The 22,420-nt window shown below is 41.3% G+C and overlaps 1 protein-coding gene across 4 annotated transcripts in view; it reads left to right on the top strand.

The window, feature by feature from the left end:
- The first annotated feature begins 261 nt into the window (after positions 1-261).
- The window catches only part of FRMPD4 (FERM and PDZ domain containing 4), a 529,221-nt gene continuing 507,062 nt past the window's right edge, over positions 262-22,420 (top strand). For 2 of the 4 annotated variants that reach the window (XM_043896589.1, XM_043896588.1), the window contains exon 1: positions 901-1,788. In XM_043896589.1, coding sequence (XP_043752524.1) covers positions 1,748-1,788 — 41 coding nt within the window. In that variant the 5' untranslated portion in view covers positions 901-1,747. Of the gene's footprint in view, positions 577-899; positions 1,789-22,420 lie in introns of those variants that run through there. The other 2 variants (XM_043896590.1, XM_043896592.1) reach the window with 2 other exon arrangements.

The raw sequence follows: 22,420 nt of genomic DNA, 5'->3' as shown, positions 1-22,420 counted from the left end.
GAAAATGGATTCTATTTATTTGTAAAAATAATGTAATTTTGTGCCTGAGTCTCAAGTCATTCAGAGCTTTCAGATTGCTACTGATTTGATGTTTAATTTTTGAAAGAAATGCCTTTAAAAAAAAAAAAAGTGGAAGCACTAGGCTTGAATACTGAAGACTTTAAATGCAGCGACAGACCAGGATAGGAGCAGAAGTCTGGGAACTTTAAACCTATTTCCTTTTCTCTAATCCTGTTGGAGAGCCAGAAGTGAGCTGGCCAGATCCTCCAACATTTCGGGGGTGGCATCTTTTCCTCGCGGTGGCCCTGTCATCAGGTGAACGCTTCTGGGTGGGAGAACACACTTTGTGCGGCCATCTGACCTTCACAGAGTCTGGGGAGAAATTTGTAAAGGATTTTGGGGAAGAGGCCTTGAGTCTCGAAGATAAAGAACAAGAAAAAGGGGGCCCGAGGAAGCCTGAGCCTCGGGGGAGATAAAACTGAGTTAATGAAGAGGGGTGGATTATCCCAGATAATTATGTAAAAGAGAAGGCTAGGAGTTCTAAATGGCTGCAACTTGGAGTTTACTCTGCCTAAGGTATGTGTTTATGTTTCTGTGTTTTGGTTTTCATGTTTGGAGTACGGTTTTTTCCTTCTTCACCCACCGCTCAATTTGAGAAAGCGGCTGCTCCGCCTGCCAGACCCCCGTTCTCCTCCCTTCTCTTCCTTTAGATTTCGAAACCCCATCCCTATTAGTCTCCGCGCCGCTGGCTCCTGGGACCCTCATCTCGCTGCCCCTCTAGAAAGAAGCAGCTCTGTGTATGACCCCCGCCCCCCGCCGATGCCTCTCGTTCTTATTTTCTTCTTTCTCCGACTCCCTCCCGGTGCTGCTGTCCAAAGACACACCTTCCCAGCCAACCCAGCTGTCACGTCGCGCTCCAGCGGTTCGGGGAAGCGGTGGGAACTCTGCGCTCTCCAAATCAGCCCGCCTCGCCGGGCATCTCCCTCCCCTTCCCCTAGAATAACGACCCAGCCTCGACCAGCCCTGCTGCTTTCCGACCGCTAGTTTTGTTTATGGAACCCGCCGAGGCTTTGGGCGATCTGCGGTGGCCCGGCTCTCGCTAGGTTTGGGGAGGGAGGGGGCAGCGTTCACGGCCCCCCGGTGTGTCCGAGACTGTTAGATCAGATCTTTCGGATCCGGAGGCAGAGGCAGCGGTGACAGGAGGGCCCCCCCCCCCCCACCACCACCACCCGCGGGTTGGGGGTGGGGAGAGGAAAAGGGACTGGGCTCGGGGAAGGAGGCAGGCAGGCAGCTGCAGTGCCGGGAGGGGTGCGCGCGCGTGTGCCGGGCTCGCCCGCCGCCTCCCGGCTCAGTCTGCGCTCCTCGGCACGCGGGGCTGCCGGGGCCGGCGGGTCGGGGAGCAGGAGCAGCGCCCTCCCCGGGGGCGCCCGGCGGTGCCCGGGCCGCGTTCCCCACCCCCGCCCCTCGCACCCGGTCCGGCCCCCTCTCCATTGAGTTTTCCCGACACCGGCGCCCATCAATGGTCCTGCCCGGGGATGCACACGCAGCCTGCGGCCGGAGGGGGGTAGCAGCCGCCGCTTCCAGGTGCGGGCTCTCCCGGGTCGTCGCCGCCACCCGTCGTCGCCGCCACCCGAGCCCCGGGGCGCGCTGAGGTCCCGGCCCGGCCATGGGGCTGCCGAGGCTGCCGCTGCTGCTGGCGTGACAAGGGGCGACGGAGCCACCGCGCTCGGGGTCCCCGGCTGCCTGCATGGATGTCTTCAGCTTTGTGAAGATTGCAAAGCTCTCGAGGTAGGGGCCGCGCCGGTTCACGTGCACCCAGGGCCCCCGCCGTGGGCAACTTGGTGCTTTATTTTTCGGGAGCCTCGGGGAGAAGCAAAAGCCGAGAGAGCAGCTGGGCTTAAGCTAGGACGGAAGCGAGGTGGCCAGGGGCTGCCGCGTTCAACTTCTCTCTCACTGGCTGGTGGGGCTTGTGGAGCCACGGCTGTAGACCACACATACACACACAGATACACACGCCCTCACGCACAGAGCAATCTTCACGACAGTTTGTTTTCCCTGAGAAAAGCCCCAGTGGTGCCTGGGGTCACATGTATAATTCAGGGCTAAGAGAAGATGGTTGTAATCGCGCCTGCTAGGGAAAACCAGAAGTGCTTAGAGCTTGGGTTCCTGCTTTCTAAGCAGCAGTGACCAAAAGTGACCCCCAGCCCCCCACCCCAAAACTGGACCTCCACACCCCTGAAAAGTCAGCTTGCAGGTGGCCCAGGTAACCTGTCAGGTGTTCCCAGCAGTGACCTAGATGCTGAAGTCATGGAGACAGAAGAGAAAGCCCTTTAGCTTTTCTTTGCGCAACTGTGTAGTTCTAAGCCTGGAGAGATTTAGAAATTTGCTTCCAAGTGGCCATGTTGTTGAAACGGAAGAAAAATCATCAATTCAGGCAGATTTCTCAGGCCGTTCTGGTAGAGGAGGAACGTTCCCACTCTTTGGCTACCTAGGTTTTATCCGGTCAGAGCATTCCTCCTAGGTCTCCTGCCCTGCTTACGCTTCCTTCCGGAGACTTCAGCAAGCCCAGGAAGTGGCATTCACTGGGAAGAGCCCAGTGTGAGGAGACTTAGAAGACTGTACCCCACCTCTGCTGCCCAGGTCTCTGGAAGTACCGGCCTGAGCTCTTGATAGCAGTTACTACCTCGACCTTAGGAGGGAGACAGCAGAGGTCTTTAGGACCTGCTTTATACTCCCTTGCACTCCCGAGAGAATAATTAGTGTCAAGGTGGGAAGTGTCGATTGCATCAGGCAAGAGTGAGTAATGTCAAGCAGTCAGAAATGTATGTTGACTTTGTTTTGACAGAAATGTATGTTGACTTTGCTTTGCTGAAGTATGTTTGGGTCATTTCAGAAACATTCAGTTTGGATGTTACCTTTCAGATGTGCCTCTCTCCAACATCCACCAGTCTTTATTTGTTCTTGCCCATCTCCACCTTCCTTCTCTATTCACGTTGGGTGGGTCTTAATGTGCCAAGCAGATTTCCTGGGGAGAGGCTCCAGTGTAACTTAGTCTGGGTAGACTTGGGGTATATAGCTGATGGGTAAGTATGTCCAACCCCTAAGAGGCATTGCCCTGCGTAATAGAAGACTAGTAAGTTGAGTGGTGGATGATTGTACTGTGGCAGATTGTTTGATTTCATACCGATATTATCAAAGGCCATGGCTTCACACTTCTATTCTATTAACTTCCTGCATGCTGCTGCCTGTGGCTAGATTATAAACAGCTGTCAAATCATGAACCATGGACAGGAAAGGGTTGTGAGCAAGGGTTTAGCAGTTGCCTGGTGCCATCTCTGATGGACAGAGAGATGCCCAAGAGAAAGGGAGTTTCAACGGATAGTATAGTTCAAAGTAACCAAGATAGCTGTCGATTGCCTCAAATGCTAAAAACGTTAAGATTAATGAAACATCTAGAGCCTAGATTTTGTCCTTAAACTTCAGAGCTTGGGGGAAAACAGTGCTGTGTATCAGTGAAAAGATGTTTTATACTCTTTTACTCAATTCTAGGATGCCTTCATGATATTCACAAATCTGAGCTTTTGCAAAACCCAAGCCAGGCTGTGGGGGATTAGTATCTTATTTTAAAGAGAGGTTAAAATTTAGTAAATGAGTGTGAATTTCACTTTCTATCCTTAACATGATCCAAATAGAGTGTTTATTCTAAAGAGAGAAGCTGCACATGTTCTGAGCTTATGTGCCGATTAAGAAATCTCCCATCCATAAGAATTCTTCTTGTTTCTCAGTGTGAGCTCAACGATGGTCCCCAAGCTGAAATAGACATACCTTTAGAGGGTCATCAGCATGTGGAAACACATGTTTGCAGCTGCTTGTTTCTGCCCTTGATGGAATAAAGTCTTGTGTGTGTGTTTTAAACACCGTTACAGAAATCAAGTTCTTTTCTCAAAGGTGAAGTATAAAAGTGCTTACACTGCAGGACTTTCCTGATTTTGGAATGGATAATCTTCCTAAAGGATTTAGCTTTGATCAGTGTGGTTACTGGAGTGCTTAAAATTCTCCTGGTTTAGAGATGAACACACACAGTTACCCCAGGCCTTAGCCTTTCCTTTGGTTCCTAAGTGAGTTGAACTTGAGTTTCTAAATGTTCATTCAGGAAGTATTTGCTGTCTGATATTTGCTAACTGTCCCACCAGTGAGTAAAGAAAGTAGCAATTACAGAGAATTCCAAGAGAATATTAATCCACACTTGAATTAATAAACAACGTGTTTTGACTTTTCAAGCTACCTACATTTAACCACTTGTTCCCAGAACCTGTACTCTTTTTATCATGTGAAAAGTCAGAATACAAATTGCCCCTTAAGAATTCAGTTACATCCTATGGTCGTCATTAAAAAAGAAAAAAACAAAAACCTGCCAAGTATTGGAATAGCTGGCAAGTTGGGACCCTTTACATCATCTTTTTGAGTAGTGACCCTTGATTGCATCCGTCGTGGGTGGCACAGTGTGTCATGGTTCTATCTGGAGATGTTTTTTCCTTGTTCTTCTAATTTTCTGGTTATTAAACTGCTTGATAGTTTACATGCAATTTTACTTCAATGTTTCCTTGGTAACAGTTATATATCATTTTCCATCTTTGTAGATGAGAGCATTACAGATGATTGCCTTATAAACCAGTAATACTATAAAAATAGGCATATATTTTTTATTGTTACTGTTCTTTGTATCGGCTGTTTCATGTGTAAAGCAGATGCACTTTTTGAAATGTTTATAGAAGAATGTAGTTCAGTAGAAAAACATATGATTATGCCCCCTTTGCCTGAGGGAAGTAATTTGAAACCCAAAACTCATAGGGCTGTTATTAGACTGAGCCACGCGTTCATGAATTGAAAAAATGAAGATTTCTTTTCTTTAAGCAAAATGGAACACTTTGAGATAATTATTTGGTCCCAATTATTAATGTGAATATTCTTTCTTGCAGTGTTAGGTAAATTTGAGGGCTGCTTTATTTTACATTTTCTTATAGTTTCACAAGTAATTTTGTGGTATATAGCAGTGACAAATAATGTGTGCCAATTTTGTTCCAAGTATACATTTGAGTAAGAATAATATATATATATATATATATATTTATCATTTCCTCACATTTTATGTAAAACTGTTTTAGAGACTACTAAACTTTTATTCTTTACCTTTCCCTTGTTCAGAATCAAATATTTCCTAGGGAAAAAGGGCAGCTAAAGAAGCAATGCAAAGGTCAGATTTTTCCCATCTCCCTTTTTACCCAAGTAATTGCATTAATGTTGCTGATAATAGTGACTCTGGAGGCTAGCAACGAAAAACTCCCAAAGACTCTGGATTTGAATTTTATTAAAAATGCTACTTGCTCATCGTCTGAGTCCTTTCTGAGTTCTGCTGATTTCCGTGGCTGTCATGAGGTGAAATGATGAACAGTTTCATAACAGAACTAGATTCCTGTTTTAGGAATATTTAACTCTAGTTTCCCAGAGCTTGCTAGTTTGCAGCTGTGAAAGTCTAGTCGTTAGCTGTTCTGGGAAAAGATGTCTAGTTCAGGCTATGTATATTTCAGGCATCTCTCTCTCTCCCTCTCTCTTTGGGGCAAGTGAATTTACCTTCTTGCTATCAAAATTTGATGTAGATTGTCAGATGAAGTGAAACTTACTTGTTTAAAAACATGACCTGGAAATTCTCACTTTCAGCTTATGAACCTTCCAGCTGTTTAATTTCTCTCTCTCTCTTACTGAAGTACAGTTGACTTCCAATGTTATGTTAGTTACAGGTATACAGCATAGTGATTCAGTATTTTTACAGCTTGTACTCTGTTTAAAGTTATTACAAGCTAATTCCCTGGGCTGTACAATATGTCTTTGTTGCTTATCTATTTTATACATAGTATTAAATAGTTTGTATCTCTTAGTCCCATAACCCTATCTTTCCCCTCCTCCCTCCACTGTCCCCACTGTTAACCCCTAGTTTTTTTCTGTATTTGTGGATCTTTCTGTTTTGCTTTGTACATTCATTTTTTTTTTAGATTCCACATATAAACGATATCATATAGTATTTGTCTTTCTGTGTCTGATTTAGCATAACATTCTCTAGGTCCATGAACTTTGCTGCAAATGACAAAATTTCATTCTTTTTATGGCTGAATAATATTCCATTATACCACATCTTCTTTATCTATCTATGCATATGGCGATAGACACCTGGGTTGCTTCCTATGTTAACTACTGAAAATAGTGCTGCTATGAACTTTGGGATGCTGGTATCTTTTTGAATTAGTGTTATCAGGTTTTTTCCAGATATATATCTTCCAGATATATATCCAACAGTAGAATTCCTGGATCATATGGTAGTTCTTTTTATTACATTTTTAAGGAATCTCCATAGATTTCCATAGTGGCTGCCCCAATTTACATTCCCACCAACAGTGAAAGATTCCCTTTTCTCCTCATCATTGCCAACATTTGTTGTCTGCAGACTTTTTGATGATGGCCATTCTGACAGGTATGGGGTGATATCTCATTGTTGTTTTGATTTGCATTTCTCTAATAATTGCATACACACTCAGAGTTCAACTTTATTACTTTATTATTCCATTTGGCAGAGAAGGCAATGGCACCCCACTCCAGTACTTTGCCTGGAAAATCCCATGGACGGAGGAGCCTGGTAGGCTGCAGTCCATGGGGTCACTAAGAGTCGGACACGACTGAGCGACTTCACTTTCATTTTTCACTTTCATGCATTGGAGAAGGAAATGGCAACCCACTCCAGTATTCTTGCCTGGAGAATCCCAGGGATGGGGGAGCCTGGTGGGCTGCCGTCTATGGGGTTGCACAGAGTTGGACACGACTGAAGTGACTTAGCAGCAGCAGCGTTCCATTTGGAGTTTGCATGGATGTTTAACTATGAGAGAATATCCATTATTAGTGAACTAGAAAATTTATCTTTAAGGAATGAACTTAAAACCACGAATTTCATACTTGGCTCATTGAGAAACATTGGCAGCATTTTTTTCGTTTGTTGAGATATACAGTCCTTAAATCTACCACTCTTATCATTCAATGATCTTGAACTTTGAAAGCTAATCAAAGCGAGGAAAGGAGATTAACACGTTTAATCGTGGGGTAGCAGACTGACCTATGGGCCAAATCTGGTTTGCTGACTGTTTTCATACAACCTGTGAGCTAAGAACAGTGACAGACTTTATTTTCTTGGGCTCCAAAATCACTGCAGTTGGTGACTGCAGCCGTGACATTAAAAGACGCTTGCTCCTTGGAAGAAAAACTATGACAAACCTAGACAGGATATTAAAAAGCAGAGACATTACTTCGCTAACAAACGTCCGTCTGGTCAAAGCTATGGTATTTCCAGTAGTCATGTATGGATGTGAGAGTTGGACCATAAAGAAAGCTGAGTGCCGAAGAATTGATGCTTTTGAGCTGTGGTGTTGGAGAAGACTCTTGAGAGTCCTTTGGACTGCAAGGAGATCCAACCAGTCCATCCTAAAGGGAATCAGTCCTGAATATTCACTGGAAGGACTGATGGAAGCTGAAACTCCAAAACTTTGGCCACCTGATGCAAAGAACTGACTCACTGGAAAAGACCCTGATGCTGGGAAAGATTGAAGGCAGGAGGAAAAGGGGACGACAGAGGATGAGATGGTTGGATGGCATCACCGGCTCAATGGACATGAGTTTGGGTAAACTCCAGGAGCTGGTGATGGACAGGGAAGCCTGGTGTGCTGCAGTCCATGGGGTCGCAAAGAGTCGGACATGACTGAGCGACTGAACTGAACTGAAGAATTGTTTTTAAATATCTTTTAAATTTTTAAATGGTTTAACAAATCAAAAGAAGAAGAATATGGAATTAAAAATGTTAGTGTCCATAAATAAAGTTTTATTGGAACACAGCTCTGCTCCTGCGTCTGCTGATTGTCTTTGTCTACATTTGCTCTACACCAGCGAGGTTGACTAGATGCTCCAAGGCCCTTATGGCCAGTAAAGCCTGAAATAGTTACTGTCTGCCTCTTTCCAGAAACAGTTTACTGACTCCTGGGCAAAACAGTGCCTTTTCTTTCTTTTTTTTTTTTTTCATCTTTTTTATTTATTTTAAAACATTACCTTTTCCTATGTTCTCTTCTTTACATTATCAGCACGTGTGTGTGGGCACAAGCAAAACCAAATACACACTGTCAAAGATCAATAGAGCCAGACGCTGGTTAAAATCGCATGGACAGATTTTAATCAGTGCTATACTATTGCAGGAGGGAAGAGAGACTGGTGGGAACAGAACTACAGCTTCCAGTTGTATCCAGGTGACTGGGCATTCTAAAGGGAGAATGTGGGAAGAGGGAGGGAGGGAGCTGGGGCTCAGTCCAGGCAGGAAAGTGAAATATTACAAAAAGCAAGAAGAGGGTTGGTCCATGTGAAACCCATCTGGCTTTGTCCACTGGCTCTTATCAAAGTTAAGACTCCTGCCCTCCTACAGTAGCTGAGAGACTGGGGCCCCATCTTCAGATCTGGGCTGGAACCAGCAATCAATTCATTTGCAGCCTTAAATTTTCTCAGACAAGCACTTTAAATGGAGCTGAAATCATCCTAGGGGTGTACCCTTGAGTTTTTAGAGTTTTTAGAAATGGAGGAAGTGTTTGTTCAGTTCTTTCTGGGCCAAGGTTGAAACCTCATCAAGGGAGGGCTCAGAGGAGCCTGGCTAGAGTTTGGTTAAGGAGAGAAGCTTTGTCAACACATGTTCAATTTAGTATATTAAATACATGCATTCAGCAGTACACATTCACAGTTTTGTTTTGTTTTGTTTTCACATTCACAGTTAATGTAGGCCTTGTCTTTATTGAAGCTTCTGATCTTATTTACTTAACTGTAGGGACACTGAGCATCAAAAGTGCACATAACTGCTTTAGTGGTATTTGTTGCACTGGAGACAATTTTGCATGCTTATTTTTTGGTCACTAAGTTGGCCCACTTTCTTTGGACTGGAGAGATATGTGTTAGAGTGATACTTCCCTTCCATAAAGCTTTCAACTTCTAGTTTAACATGGATGGAAAAAGAATGGGCCAACAGGACTTGTATAGCCTCAACTGACGTGTGTGGAGAACTGATAAGTCCACAGGAGAAGGCCTGGTATTTCCTTACAGTATACTTGAGCCACCTGGTCCTAATGGCTGATGACCTTCATTAATCTTTTTCCACATGGAAAGAAAACTAGATAAGTGGCTTTAGTTGTAGACAGAGAAACTCCAGTTCTCTGTATTAATTTCTACTTGAGTTCACCTCAACTTTCTTGTGATTTGATTGAGAGCATCATAATGAAAAACTAGACTGCCTTTAGTTTTTTTTGTTTTAAATTTTTTTCTATTCTGTTATGGTTTATTACAGAATATTGAATACAGTTCCCTGTGCTACACAGTAGGACCTTGTTGTTTATGCATTCTATATAAAATATTAATAGTTGGCATCTGCTAACCCCAACCTCCCATTCCATCCCTGCCCACCTCCTCCTGAAATAATGCCATTTGCACCTACATGGATGGACCTAGAGATTATTATATTAAGTGAAGTAAGTCAGAAAGAGAAAGGTGAATATCATATGATGTCACTTATATGCCTTTAGTTCTTCATGGCAAAGACATATCAAGAGTATGTAGCCTTGCTTCTGAGCAATTAAGTCATTATGTACTTCAGTGGTGGAAAGTATCTTGAAGAACTCTAAGCCTTAGTTTTAGATAACCAAGTTACCATTCCCATTTTTTCCTGACAAAGAGATAAGAAAGTTTCATCCTGCCCTTTTCTTTTAGAAATGTATTTTCAAGTAGGGTTACAGCATTTGGTATATGATGAATACTCTATACTAGACAATAAGTGAATAAAGTCATGTACAAACCCACTCTCATACTTCTTAACAAATGAATTATTGTAATTTGTTGAGCTGAACAGTGATCAGGATCAATAACTCAAGAATGGAAAGGAGTGTGCAAGTTAAGTCTCTTGGACTGGTCTCAGAGAATAAACTTTTATTTTTGTTTTGACATTTGAAATGGTTTTCTATGATTAATGGTTTAAAAGTCATCAATTTGGACTTCTAAGAATGCTGTGTTTTACCCTATAAGCTCAATGAGCAAAATTAGTATTATGCTAAAATGAGTTTTTATAGGTGTCAGTAAGTTTTTCTTTTAGGAAAGCCTTTTTGAATGATAGAAAAATATTATTATTTTTATGAAAGAAATGTGCCTCAAGTTCGAAAAGGGAAAGCAGTTTCCCTACAATTCCGGTTTGCTTTACAGGTTTAATGTTTATTTTGGTTGTTTCCTTATATTTCAAAGATTGCATGAGATTTGCTTAACTGAAAATGAGAACATAATAATTATCTCACAAAGATGATCTTTAAAGAACACAATAGTCCAAAATTCACCAAATTAATGTTAAAGTTCGCCCATTGAATGTAGGAAGGAGTGTCTTTATATATTTAACTGGCACGATTATTTAACTGGTGGAAGATTGCTATGGTGGAGAGCATGAAGCCATCTGGCCAATTCTAGACTGTTCTACATTGGCTCATACATCTAACCATGGTGATTTTGCAATGGCCATCTAACTGGAGTCGAGAGTGCTTGCCTCTTATAAAAATCACAGTCCAGGTCACCAGTCTTGATGCCAGGGCAGGGGCGGGGGGAGTCTCAGGGACACAGGGAGTGAAGTCTGGGATTAGTTTTGTCACAAACTCTTCACGTGCCTTGCCTTAATGCCCAGGGCACGGATTAGCACTGTCTAGCCCACCTGATATGTTTACTTATATTTTCATTTACTTATCTCCTGCCAGTTCTTGTAAATAAAGTTTTATTGGAACACAGCCACGCTCATTTGCTTGTGTGTTGTCCGTGGCTACTTGTGGCAAAGTTGAATAGTTGTGACAGAGATCACGTGGCTTATAAGCGCCCTTGACAGGAGCACTTCACTGCTCTTGAGCTCTGTGCCCAGGACTCACATTCTGCTCTGGGGCTAGAGCCTTGTCTGCCTGCTTTGCTAGGATTGGGAAAGGAAGCTGTGACTGGGGGGACAGCCCGCACCCAGCCAGCCCTGGCAGCGTCCTCTGGGGTCTTTAGCTATTAACACTTACTGTACCACTTGGAGGTGAATTTAGAAGCTTTCTAAAGTGCAAATGTGATCGCCTCTATCCATGTATCTCCTTGCTCCTTAATGTCCCTGGGGGAGAATCCACATTCTTTATCTCTGCCCTGTGGAGGCGGGCCCCTGTTTACTTTGTTTCCTTTGGGTATCTTATTTTTGGAAACTTTTATTTCTCCCTAGCCTTAATTAATTAACTTCCTAGTCAACCCCCAAACACACAGGTGGACACACTCACAAACAAACACACACATATCCTCCCTACCTCTAACTGCCTTGAACTTTTTTAGGAGTCCTAAATTGTGTCATACCCTTGAGCCTTTAAATATACTCTTCATTTTGTCTGGAACAATCTTTACTTTGCCCCCACTTTCACCTAGAAAAGGACCATTTGGTTTTTTATCTCTCAGTTTCTAATCTATGCTTATTCCGTATAGCCTTTCCAACTCCCCATCCTGGGTTAAATGACTTGGCTAGCATCTTTTGTTAGTTAAGATAATCTGATTGTTTTAGCAGGTTAACCCCTCAATTTGAGAATAAGTGGTTTATTCTTACTTGGAGCCCCTAAAAGGCCTTCCTGCTGGACTGAAGGAGCTCTGCTCTACACACTCAGAGCACCCAGAAGCTGGAGGCTGTCTCCTCTTCAGTATGCGATTCAAGGTTACCCTGCCCACCAAGGTTCAGCGACAGATGATGGGAGAGAAAAGGGGGAAGACTGGATGGGAGGTTTTGAAGGGCAATGCCTGGAATTGAAGTACGTCCTTCTACCCACACTCCATTAACCTCAACCCTGGCCATATCTAAATGCGAGAGTGGCTGGGAAATTTAGTCTAGCTGTGTACGCAGTCTTGCTGGGCATCACGTGCCCTACTTTTATCATAACATTTATTCATTCACTATGTGGTAGATTGTACTTTTGTTCCCAATTCTTAAACCTTCACTGAGTTCAAGCCTTTTCTGTGTGAAATTGCAGTTCCTCCTCGTAGAGTGTCCTTCCCTGACCCACTGCTGTTGGACTTGTGACTTGCTTTGTCCTGTGGAACACAGGCGGGGGTCAGAGCATCAATTTTGGTAGACGGCCTTAAGAAGCCGTGTTCATTTCTTTTTCGCTTATTACATTAGTATATGAAGAACCGTCTGGGTTGGTCTGCTAGTTCCAGAAGCTAGATCCATGCACAGCATCATCCTGTTAACCTATGAGTATGAAAACAGGCACTTATTGTTGGATGACATTGAGTTTTGGGGAGGTTTGTTACGCAGTGTTACCATGGCAGTAGTTGACTGTTACATATGATATTACAATTGAGTCCAGTTTGGCAGTGTGTCTCTTTTATGAGCTCTCTGAGGGCAAGCCTCCTAAAGAGGGCTTTTTCTTTTTTTTTAAAAGAAGGCTTTTATTAAACTTCTTGGTTCAGAGTAGATAGTGAGTAAATATTTGGTGAATTTTGAATGAATCAGAGTGAAAGTGTGCTGCATTCCACATGAGGTCAAGTATCAATTTTCATAGATATACCTGCTTCTGTACTTCATTCAGCAGATCAGATTGCTTCTAACCTTTAGGATCTGATGCCAGAGCTCATTTATTGTGCCTGTTGGACCCTTAGCAGTGAATCCCACTGCCTAACCCTACAGGTTGAGACCCAGTTCTACATCTGGACCCAGATCCTCACAGTCTCACTTTGTTTTCTCTCTGTTTCTTCTAGTCCTGAATATCCTAGTCTTCTCCAATTATACACAGTTTTTCTCTACTGCCAGGAGAGAATTGTACACAACGTTTGTTATCATATTTAATGATTTGATATTGAGAGCTTTAGGTACTTTGGAGAAGGCAATGGCACCCCACTCCAGTACTCTTGCCTGGAAAATCCCATGGACAGAGGAGCCTGGTAGGCTGCAGTCCATGGGGTCACTAAGAGTCGGACGCGACTGAGCGACTTCACTTTCACTTTTCACTTTCATGCATTGGAGAAGGAAATGGCAACCCACTCCAGTGTTCTTGCCTGAAGAATCCCAGGGACGGGGGAGCCTGGTGGGCTGCTGTCTTTGGGGTCACACAGAGTTGGACACGAATGAAGCGACTTAGCAGCAGCAGCAGCAGCAGCTTTAGGTACTTAAATGTGATAGTGAAGAACCCATGACAAGGACCTGCTGTGGAGCACAGAGAACTCTATTCAGCATTGTGTACTAACCTGTAAGGGAAAGGGATCTGAGAAAGAATATATGTGTATAAAACTGAATCACTGTGCTGTGTACTTGAAACTAACAGGACATTGTAAATGTCCAATAAAAAAACAAACAAACCCATGATCAGGGTATCTTGCATACAGTATATTGGGGAAAGGAAATAAAGTACTAGAAATTGAAATTGTCACTGTACTAAAGGAAAGATGTTGTCTGGTTAAAGTGCACCTATTTGACATAGGGTTAGTTTTTATATTGCACTTTTAAAATATCGCACTGAATGAGCAAATTTTAAGAAATAGGTCTGTGAGAACTTGGCTTAAAAGTTAACATGAAATGCAGTGTGGCCGAGGGGAAAAGAACAAGGAACTTCTTTATATGTAGCGATATAAAAAGATCTCTGAATATATTTATTGTTAAGTGCTAATAGTAATGGAAAACCTTGTATTAAAAAGGAAGGAGGATTTAATACATGTATTTGTTGTGTTTGTGTAAAAATGACCAGAATAATACACAAAAAGCTAACAACAGTATTTAATTCTGTAAAGTGTGGGTACAGGGGATTATGTGTGAGACAGACTGGGTAGATAGGAGACATGGGTGGATCTCCATGTCCCCGTCCACACTTTATATTTTTATTTTCTTTTGGTTTTTTGAACCTAGGATTGTAGTAACTATTAACAAATAAATTTGAATTTCAAAAAAGTGAGGATACCCATATAAATCCAAAAGTCCAATAATATCAACAGAATTTTAACATGATTTTTTTGATTGTAAAAGTAAGATAACTTTATTGTAAAAAACTTTGAGAATATAGACTGTATAAGGGAAAATATATATATAAATATTTGAAATTCCACCAGCGAGATATAATCACTGTTATCTTTCTATTTTCTTTAACCTTTCCATCTATTTTACATAGTTATTATAGTATCCTATATACACAATTCTATCTTTAAATTAAAAAATGTATTCTTGTATTATGAAATTTTTTTACACATATGAAAAAAACAGCTATATATACCACAATTTACTATATGACTTCCTATTTAATTAACATTTAAATTCTTTACAGTATTTTGCTTTGAATAATAATGTGATGAATATCTTTACAGTGAAATCTTTGGATTTCATGAGCATATTTTTTATGATATTAATAATAGCATACTGAGTATTTCAAAACTCATAAAAGTCAGAAGGTAGTTTGAGATGCCATTAAAATGGTATTTAAATTTTATGCTAAAATTGTGGACATTCTGGTTTCTCAAAGGTATTAAAGTTGACAAGGAGCATTTGTCACAGAAGTTAACCTAGTGACAAGACTTGAGGCATTTGGGGATGGAAGACTTGCATAATGGTGGTAGAAAAATCAGGTGGATTTTTATCAAGCAGATCTTTGTTTCTTCACGTTTGTAAAATGGGGAAATTATGCAATATTTCCTCTAAATTTTATTTGTTTCTAAACTTCTATCATTTTATTGATAGTGGCTCAGACGGTGAAGAATCTGCCTGTAATGCAGGAGACCCAGGTTCATTCCCTGGGTCAGGAAGATCCCCTGGAGAAGGGAATGGCAACCCACTCCAGTGTTCTTGCCTGGAGAACTCCATGGACAGAGGAGCCTGGAGGGCTACAGTCCATGGCGTCGCAAGGAGTCAGACATGACTGAGCAACTAACACACACACATATAGAATAAGCAAATTCTAAGAAATGCATCTATAAGAACATAAATTAAGATAGCATGAAACACTGCAGCTATAAAAAGTAAAGAAAAAGGAAACACTCTATGCAGTAGTATAGAACCATCTCCTGATGTACTTATTAAGTGAACATAGAAAATTATACAACAGTGCAATATTATTTATGTTTAAAAATACTGAAAGGATACATAAGAAACTAATAAAGGTGTTATTAGATTGGGGGAATCTAGGGGGAAAAGGAAGTTTACTTAGAAAAAAAACAAAATTTAGGTAAATATGATCTCCCAAAATGTGACAAAATGTTGAGAAATCTGCTCTGGATGAAAGTTTAAATTGCTGACTCAGATAGTTTAAACCTATAATTAGTTTTCTCTATTTAGGATGAATGAAGCACAAGAGATGGTCTACTACATTAAGGATATATGCCATAGAGATATAATATAAATTTCAGATCTATAAAATTTTAGTAGTAATTTTTATTATATATATATATATAAATTTTTTTTGGCTGCACTGCAAGGCTTGCAGGATCTTAGTTCCCTGACCAGGGATTGAACCTGGGCCCTTGGCAATGAAAGCATGGAGTCCTAACCACTGACTACCAGGTAGTTCCCTAATAGTAATTTTTTTTTTAGCAAATTGAGATGAAACTGGAAAAATCATATGATTATAAAAATGATCTCCTACTTTTTGTATAGAATTGAGTACTCTGAAGCAAAGTTCCGTCAGTTTTTATATCTAAATAACTCTTTCTCTGATAGGAATATAAAATGAAAAACTAAAAAAAAAATAATAAATAAAATGAAAAACTATGTTTTCTTTTGTTCCCCACCACCCAACAAAGAGTATGTATAAATTTTTTAAACTTAATTACATTTTGACTTCCCAGATTGCTCAGTGGTAAGGAATCTGCCTGCTAATACAGGAGGCATGGAGACACAGGTTCTATCCCTGGGTCGGGAAGATGCCCTGGAGAAGGAAATGGCAACTTGCCTGGAGAATGCCATGGCCAGAGAAGCCTGGAGGGTTACAGTCCGTGGGGTCACAGAGAGCAGGACATGACTGAGCACACACACCACCACATTTTGACAGCAGTCTTAAAAATTGTATCCTCTGATAATCTTCTGTTCACCAAAGAGGCCAACTTGGTGTTTTTTGGAGAACCATGTTCTGGGGAAATATTGATGGATGTTTCCATTAGGACCATAACTTGATTATGATGCCATTAGTTCATAATTTGGCTTTCCGGTTGAGATCATGTTGACAGGCTGAAGAATAGAGTGCTATTTAACTAAGTTGATGAAACACACGTAGGAGGCAATAAAGTGCCTGGGTCGTCTCTACTGGTTAATCCTTTCGTTTATCTCATTCTGGTAATGGTGTGGTCATGTATAACTCCATAAACTTACATTTCTCTGGAATATAGTGGTGTGTTTAATCAAAGAGTCTGACTATTACAGGCATATGTGATAACATTTTAAAAAGATCATCTGAATGCAGAAGAAACATACGTAAAACTGTACATGGGCATAACTCAGTTTTAATGCTGACCTAGAAGCCATTTAATATTTTTTCCTGTGTCCTAGGTCAGGGATCAAGGGTTGGCAAATGACAGGACAGATAGGACAGATCCTACCTATTGTGGGCCTATATTTGTGTAAAACTGAGAATGGTTTTTACATTTTTAAATGGTTTCCCCATATCAAAAGAAGAACAGTGTTTAATGACATGTGAAAATTATATGAAATTCAAGTTTGTGTCCATAAATGAAGTTGTATTGGCACACAGCCACACCCATTATGTGTCACCTGTGGCTGCTCTCTCCATAGAGTGTGAGACTTGAATGGTTGCTGCAGAGACCAGATGACTCACAAAGCTGAAAACATGTGCCCCTCTACAGAAACTTTGCTGATCCTTGTGCTATGTCATCAAACATCATTAAAAGTAGTTCTTGATGGGAAGAAAATCACAAATGAATGTGTAGATACAGGATTTTTTTTTTTTTTTGCCACAATGTGGGATCTTAGTTCCCCAACCAGGGATCGAACCCACTCCCTCAGCAGTGAAAGCGAGGAGTCCTAACCACTGGACCATCAGGGAATTCTCTGTGGATACAGATTTAAATATTTTTATCTTTGGGGGAAATTCTGCATAAAGGGGAATTTAGATAATATCACTTTGCACTTACAGATGATTCTCTGTATAAATGTTCCCACTGTGAAAAGTCTTTTCTCTTCCCAAATAGATTTTAAACAACTTAAATAGGAATTGTGTTGTAAATGTTTATATCCTCCTGCCGTGCTTGCTTTCTTTCCCACAAAGAAGATGTAATACCCCCCACATGCTATGTAGTAAAGGATTCAAAGCAAAAGAGTGATAAACTCTTCCCCCTTTGTCCACTGAGTGCTTTGCTATGATGAGTGGATGCTTTGAAGGGAAGTATAGAAAGCACATTGGAAAAGTAGAATTGCTTTAAAAGATAGAAGTAACAGAAGAGAATGTGGACCACTCCCCCAGGCCAGCCCTAGCCCTATAAGGTTATCCTACTGTGTCTACTTTTTTGGAAGTGGACATCAAAACTCCACTACGCCATGGGTAGTTTATTTAGGGGCACCTATACTTGGTAGTTCGTGTATGTGCTCAGTCTCCTCAGTTGTGTCCAATTCATTGCAACGCTATGGACTGTAGCCCACCAGCCTCCTCAGTTCATGGGATTCTTCAGGCAAGAATACTGGAGTAGGTAGCCATTCCCTTTTCCAGGGGATCTTCCTGACTCAGGGACTGAACCCATGTCTCTTGCATTGCAGGTGGATTCTTTACTGCTGAACCGCAGGGAAAGCCCTTAGTAGTTCATATGTAACCTGAATAGGTTCTGTGTTTTACAGTTAGAAATGTCATTCTTTCTTATTATCCGTTTATTGGTCAGGATATTTTAGCTGCAAGGAAAAGAATACTTGAATAACTTTGGCTTAAACAATATATTTCTAGAGGGAGATGATTCCTGGGTTGGGCTTTCCTCAAGCTCTTTCCTTCTTTCTGCTTCACCAGTGTCATGCTTATTACCTCATGGTATAAAGTGGTTGCTACAGCTCCAGGCATCATATCATCACATGACTAGGCTCAGAGATGGGAAACAGCAAGTGCTGGAGCACTGTGAGTTGTTTTCCTTGTGGGACTCATTTTTCTTTTTTTAAATCACGGAGGAACATCATTTGCAGAAGCTGACTTTCTCCCTTTAGAGTCTCCTTGACTAGAGTGGATCACATGGCCACATCTAGGAAAGGGCAATGAGATGTTCATTTCTGGCTCACCTTCCCAGAGATCCTAATGCTCAGAATCAGGGTTCCAGTATCACGGAGAGAGAAGGGGAAAAATCAACATGTAGTTATTCTCTGGTATTTTCTCTTTTATTCAGAACTGTACTTGGAGATCAGTAACAAAGCTATTGTTTGCAGATACCCTTGAATTTTGGAGGTAGCTAACAAGTGTCAATGTAGACACTATCATATGCCAGTAGAAATTAATATGTGACTCTTACTGCTTTGTGATCAACGGGTATTTGTTAAGATACTGTCATCAGCGTGTAATAGAAAACACAACTAACATAGCTTAAAGAGGAGGAGAATTTATTTTCTCACACAAGAATTCAGAGGTAGGGCCATTTTAGTGTTGGTTAACTGGATTCCTGGGCTCTGGGTTTTGTTGTTTTTTCTCGTGTGCCATGTCAGCATGTAGACTGCACTTCTTATGGTTGCAAAGTGACTACAGTAGTTCCAGCTATGATATCTTTACACAAAAAAGGCTAAAGATGAAGGGGGGGCGCAAAATATGTTTCTTCAATGCCTCCCTTATTTGAGAGTGTGGAAAATTTTCCCTGAAACCTCATAGCAGAGTCCCTTGATCTTGCATTATCCAGAATTATCATGATCTCTCATGTCTTTCTTAAATCTGCTTGGTTTGGGGAATCAGCTTGGCTGGTTTAGACTTGTGGACGTTGGCAAACCATGACTGGTGGACCAAATACAGCTGGCAACGTGTTTTGTAAATAAAGTTTTATTAGAACAGCCATGCCCATTCAAAAAATTTATGGTTGCTTTTCTACTGTAGTGACTGAGTTGAGTAGTTGCAACAGAAACCACGTGGCCCACAAAGCTTCAGGTATCTACCAAGTGACCCTTTATAGAAAAAATTTGCTGACCCCTGCTTCTCTAAGCAGTGGTTTTCAACTGGCGGGCAACTGATGGACAATGACCCTGAGTGTGCCACCTGTTTGTAGTATTGGGTTCAGGGTTCCTATGGGCATACAGCAGGAAGGAACCAGTGATACATCCTAACATGAACAAAGCAGTTTTGTATAATGAAGAGCTGTCTCACTCAAAATAGCACTGGCTTCTATGAATTCAAAGTTAGTTTCTAGTGTGGGAGAGGACCTCAGCTCCCACTACCCCCGTCCCACCCCCAGCCCTGCACAGAGCCATCTGATGCCTCTGCAAAACTGAGACACTGGGAGGAAAGAAGGAGAGGAAATAACTGTTGGTTAGGCCAGCTCTGGAGAATAGGGAGGATTTGCTAAATTGATCTCCAGAAAGGGATGGTTACATGGATACCTAGTAATTACCGACTGACTCATCGGCTGATGACAGTGGTTGCCCTCATGAGGAACAGCTCATAGGGCCAGAGTTTTCTGTGAGTGGGGAGTGTGCTTCCCTGTGTTTCTTATATGACAGGATTTTAGTAAAAAGATCTTTTCTCATGCTGTTTCTGTAACGAACACATTATTTCCAACAAGAATGTATTAATCATATGATTGAAAGTAAGGTTATAAAGATAATTATAAACAATTAAGTAAATTGAAAGTAATTTTCCTTGGTATTTATGCTAAAATCAATTAATTTATTAGGCTCTTTTGTTTGGGTGTCACTGAAAAGAGTTTTGCAATCATGTATTTCTTATTCCTAAACATCTTCTCATTGATTGGATAAGGTGTAATGGTTCATAATAAAAATGTCTCAGCTAAACTTTTTTGTGTCATCTATAGCTATAATCACATTAAATGAAGATATGGGGATAGGCATGAAATATCCACTAAGTATTCCCAGGAGTGGGTAGGTGTATGTGCATAGATGTTAAACAGATATGATGTTTGATGATTGCCTAGAGTATTGTACTATGATTTTTTAAAACCAAAACCCACAGTAAGAAATTTTTCCATTGTTACCCAGTACACACATATACCACACACACATAGCCATAATTAAAACAAAAGTTTCACAAAATAATATTGAGTTGGGTACAGTCTGATTCTGTTTTGTTTATCCTTTTTCATTTTTAATTTCTGCTGATTGCAACCCAGGTATTATTTTCATGACCCCCTGCCCTATATAAGTAGCAGTCCATGTTTGAAAAATACCGGGGTTGTAGATGTGTGATTTTTCCACTTTTGGAACTCCTCCCTATTCTTGGAACATCCCTTCTCTTCCTTTGGGAGCTTCTCTTTCCCCATGCCAGCCATAATATCCATGAGTGGCTGCTGACTGTCAGCCCTGGTGACCCAGACCAAGCCAATGAGAACTCTCACCCAGAGCTTTTTGAACTGAGCTGGCAGGGAAGTACTTTGTTCTTCGATGAAGACGGCGTTTAAAAATGTAATTCCAAAATGTCCTGTAGCCATATGTGCCAGTCCCAGGGGACCTCTGGGTGAAAGGTTGAGTCAGCATCTAGTGAGAGGCTGGGAAAAAGGATTCTCATGGCATCTGAGCTCTGAATCCAGCCATGCCAGGAGCTAGTATGCCTTGGTGGGTTTACTTATACAGGCCTCAGTTTTGTTTTTTCTTGATCTAGTCTAAGATGGTTTCTATCCTGAAAGGGCTGTAACTAATACACATCAACCAGAACAGAAATGGTGAACCCTGGAGATCGAGCCATGTATTGATTCCATGACAGGACCTGATGGGCAAAAAGTCTTCTTTTGCATCTGGAGTGGCCTAAGCCTGTTGAACTCTACAGCTGTTGCTTGCCTCAATGAGTCAAGAGGTGTGACTGCATTAGAATCTTGTAGGTTCTCTTGTATATGTATTGTACATATGTATGTGCATGTGCTCATGTGTGTAGATAGAGAGGGAGAGGGCAAAAATGAGGAGGAGGAGGGAGGAAAGAAGGGAGGGTAGGCAAGGAGAGATTTACTGAAAAAAATTCATGTTCTCGTTAGCAGAGAAATCCATTTCCCCTGTAATTCTGCTTGTACAGTTTTTAGTATCTGCAAAAATATGACTCCTGAGGACTCCTAAGGCTTGAGGGTGTACTTAGGCAGTAAATAAAAAAATTTGCTGTTTGAATTGGAAGTTATTGGACTGGGTTGCAAGATAAGGAAGCAGGTAGAAGTTCTCAATAATAGTAAGTGAAAGTGAAAGTCATTCAGTAGTGTCTGACTCTTTGCAACCCCATGGACTATACAGTCCATGGAATACTCCAGGCCGGAATACTGGACTGGGTAGCCATTCCCTTCTCCAGGGGATCTTCCCAACTCAGGGATCGAACCCAGGTTTCCCACATTGCAGGCAGATTCTTTACTAGCTGAGCCACAAAGGAAGCCCCAATAATAGTAAACATCCCACCGAAAAATCTTTGTCTCTCACTTGCCTAAATGAGTGAGTTGACTCTGTGGACACATTGAATCTTTGAGTCTCTGAGGTACCTTCTTCAAACTGCTGTCCTGACATCAGTAACATTTGTGATTTTGTTAGCTGTTTATTGAAGCATGATAGTCATGAACAATTGCATCGTAAGTGTGTAGACTCATTGAGTTTTCATAAACTGAATGCACCTATGTAACCACCACCCACTTCAAGAATTAGGGTACAACTTGAAGTCCAGTGGCCCTCCTTAGATCCTTTTCCTGAAGTTAGTCACTATCCTGAACTCTGTCACTGTCAGTTCATTTGGCTGAACTAAGTCTTTGAACTTAGTATAAATTGTACTATGTGAATATGTCTGGCTTCTTTCACTTCAGTAACATTTGTGAGACCCACTTATGCTCATATGCGGTGGTAGTCCGCTTATTCTCCTTGCTGTAGAGTATTCATTACATGAAGACCTCCAATTTATTTATCCATTCTGATTTAATGACTATTTGGGGAATTTTCCATTTTTATATGGAACAGAGCTGTCCTGATTGTTCTTATGCCTTCTTAGGATGATCTGATGAACAGATTTCTCTTGTGCATATTCCTTAGAGTAGAATTGCTGCCTGTGTAATATCTTTTATGGTCACTCATATTTCTCTCTCCTCTTTCTAGACTGTAGATTCCTTGAAAGGAGAGAGGGCCTTGTTCAACATTATATAACCCCTACACAGTAGAGAAACTGTTGCATAGAAAAGG

This window comes from Cervus elaphus, chromosome X, assembly GCF_910594005.1.
Source record: "Cervus elaphus chromosome X, mCerEla1.1, whole genome shotgun sequence".
NCBI lineage: Eukaryota > Metazoa > Chordata > Mammalia > Artiodactyla > Cervidae > Cervus > Cervus elaphus.
This window is presented reverse-complemented; position numbering and strand designations above follow the sequence as displayed.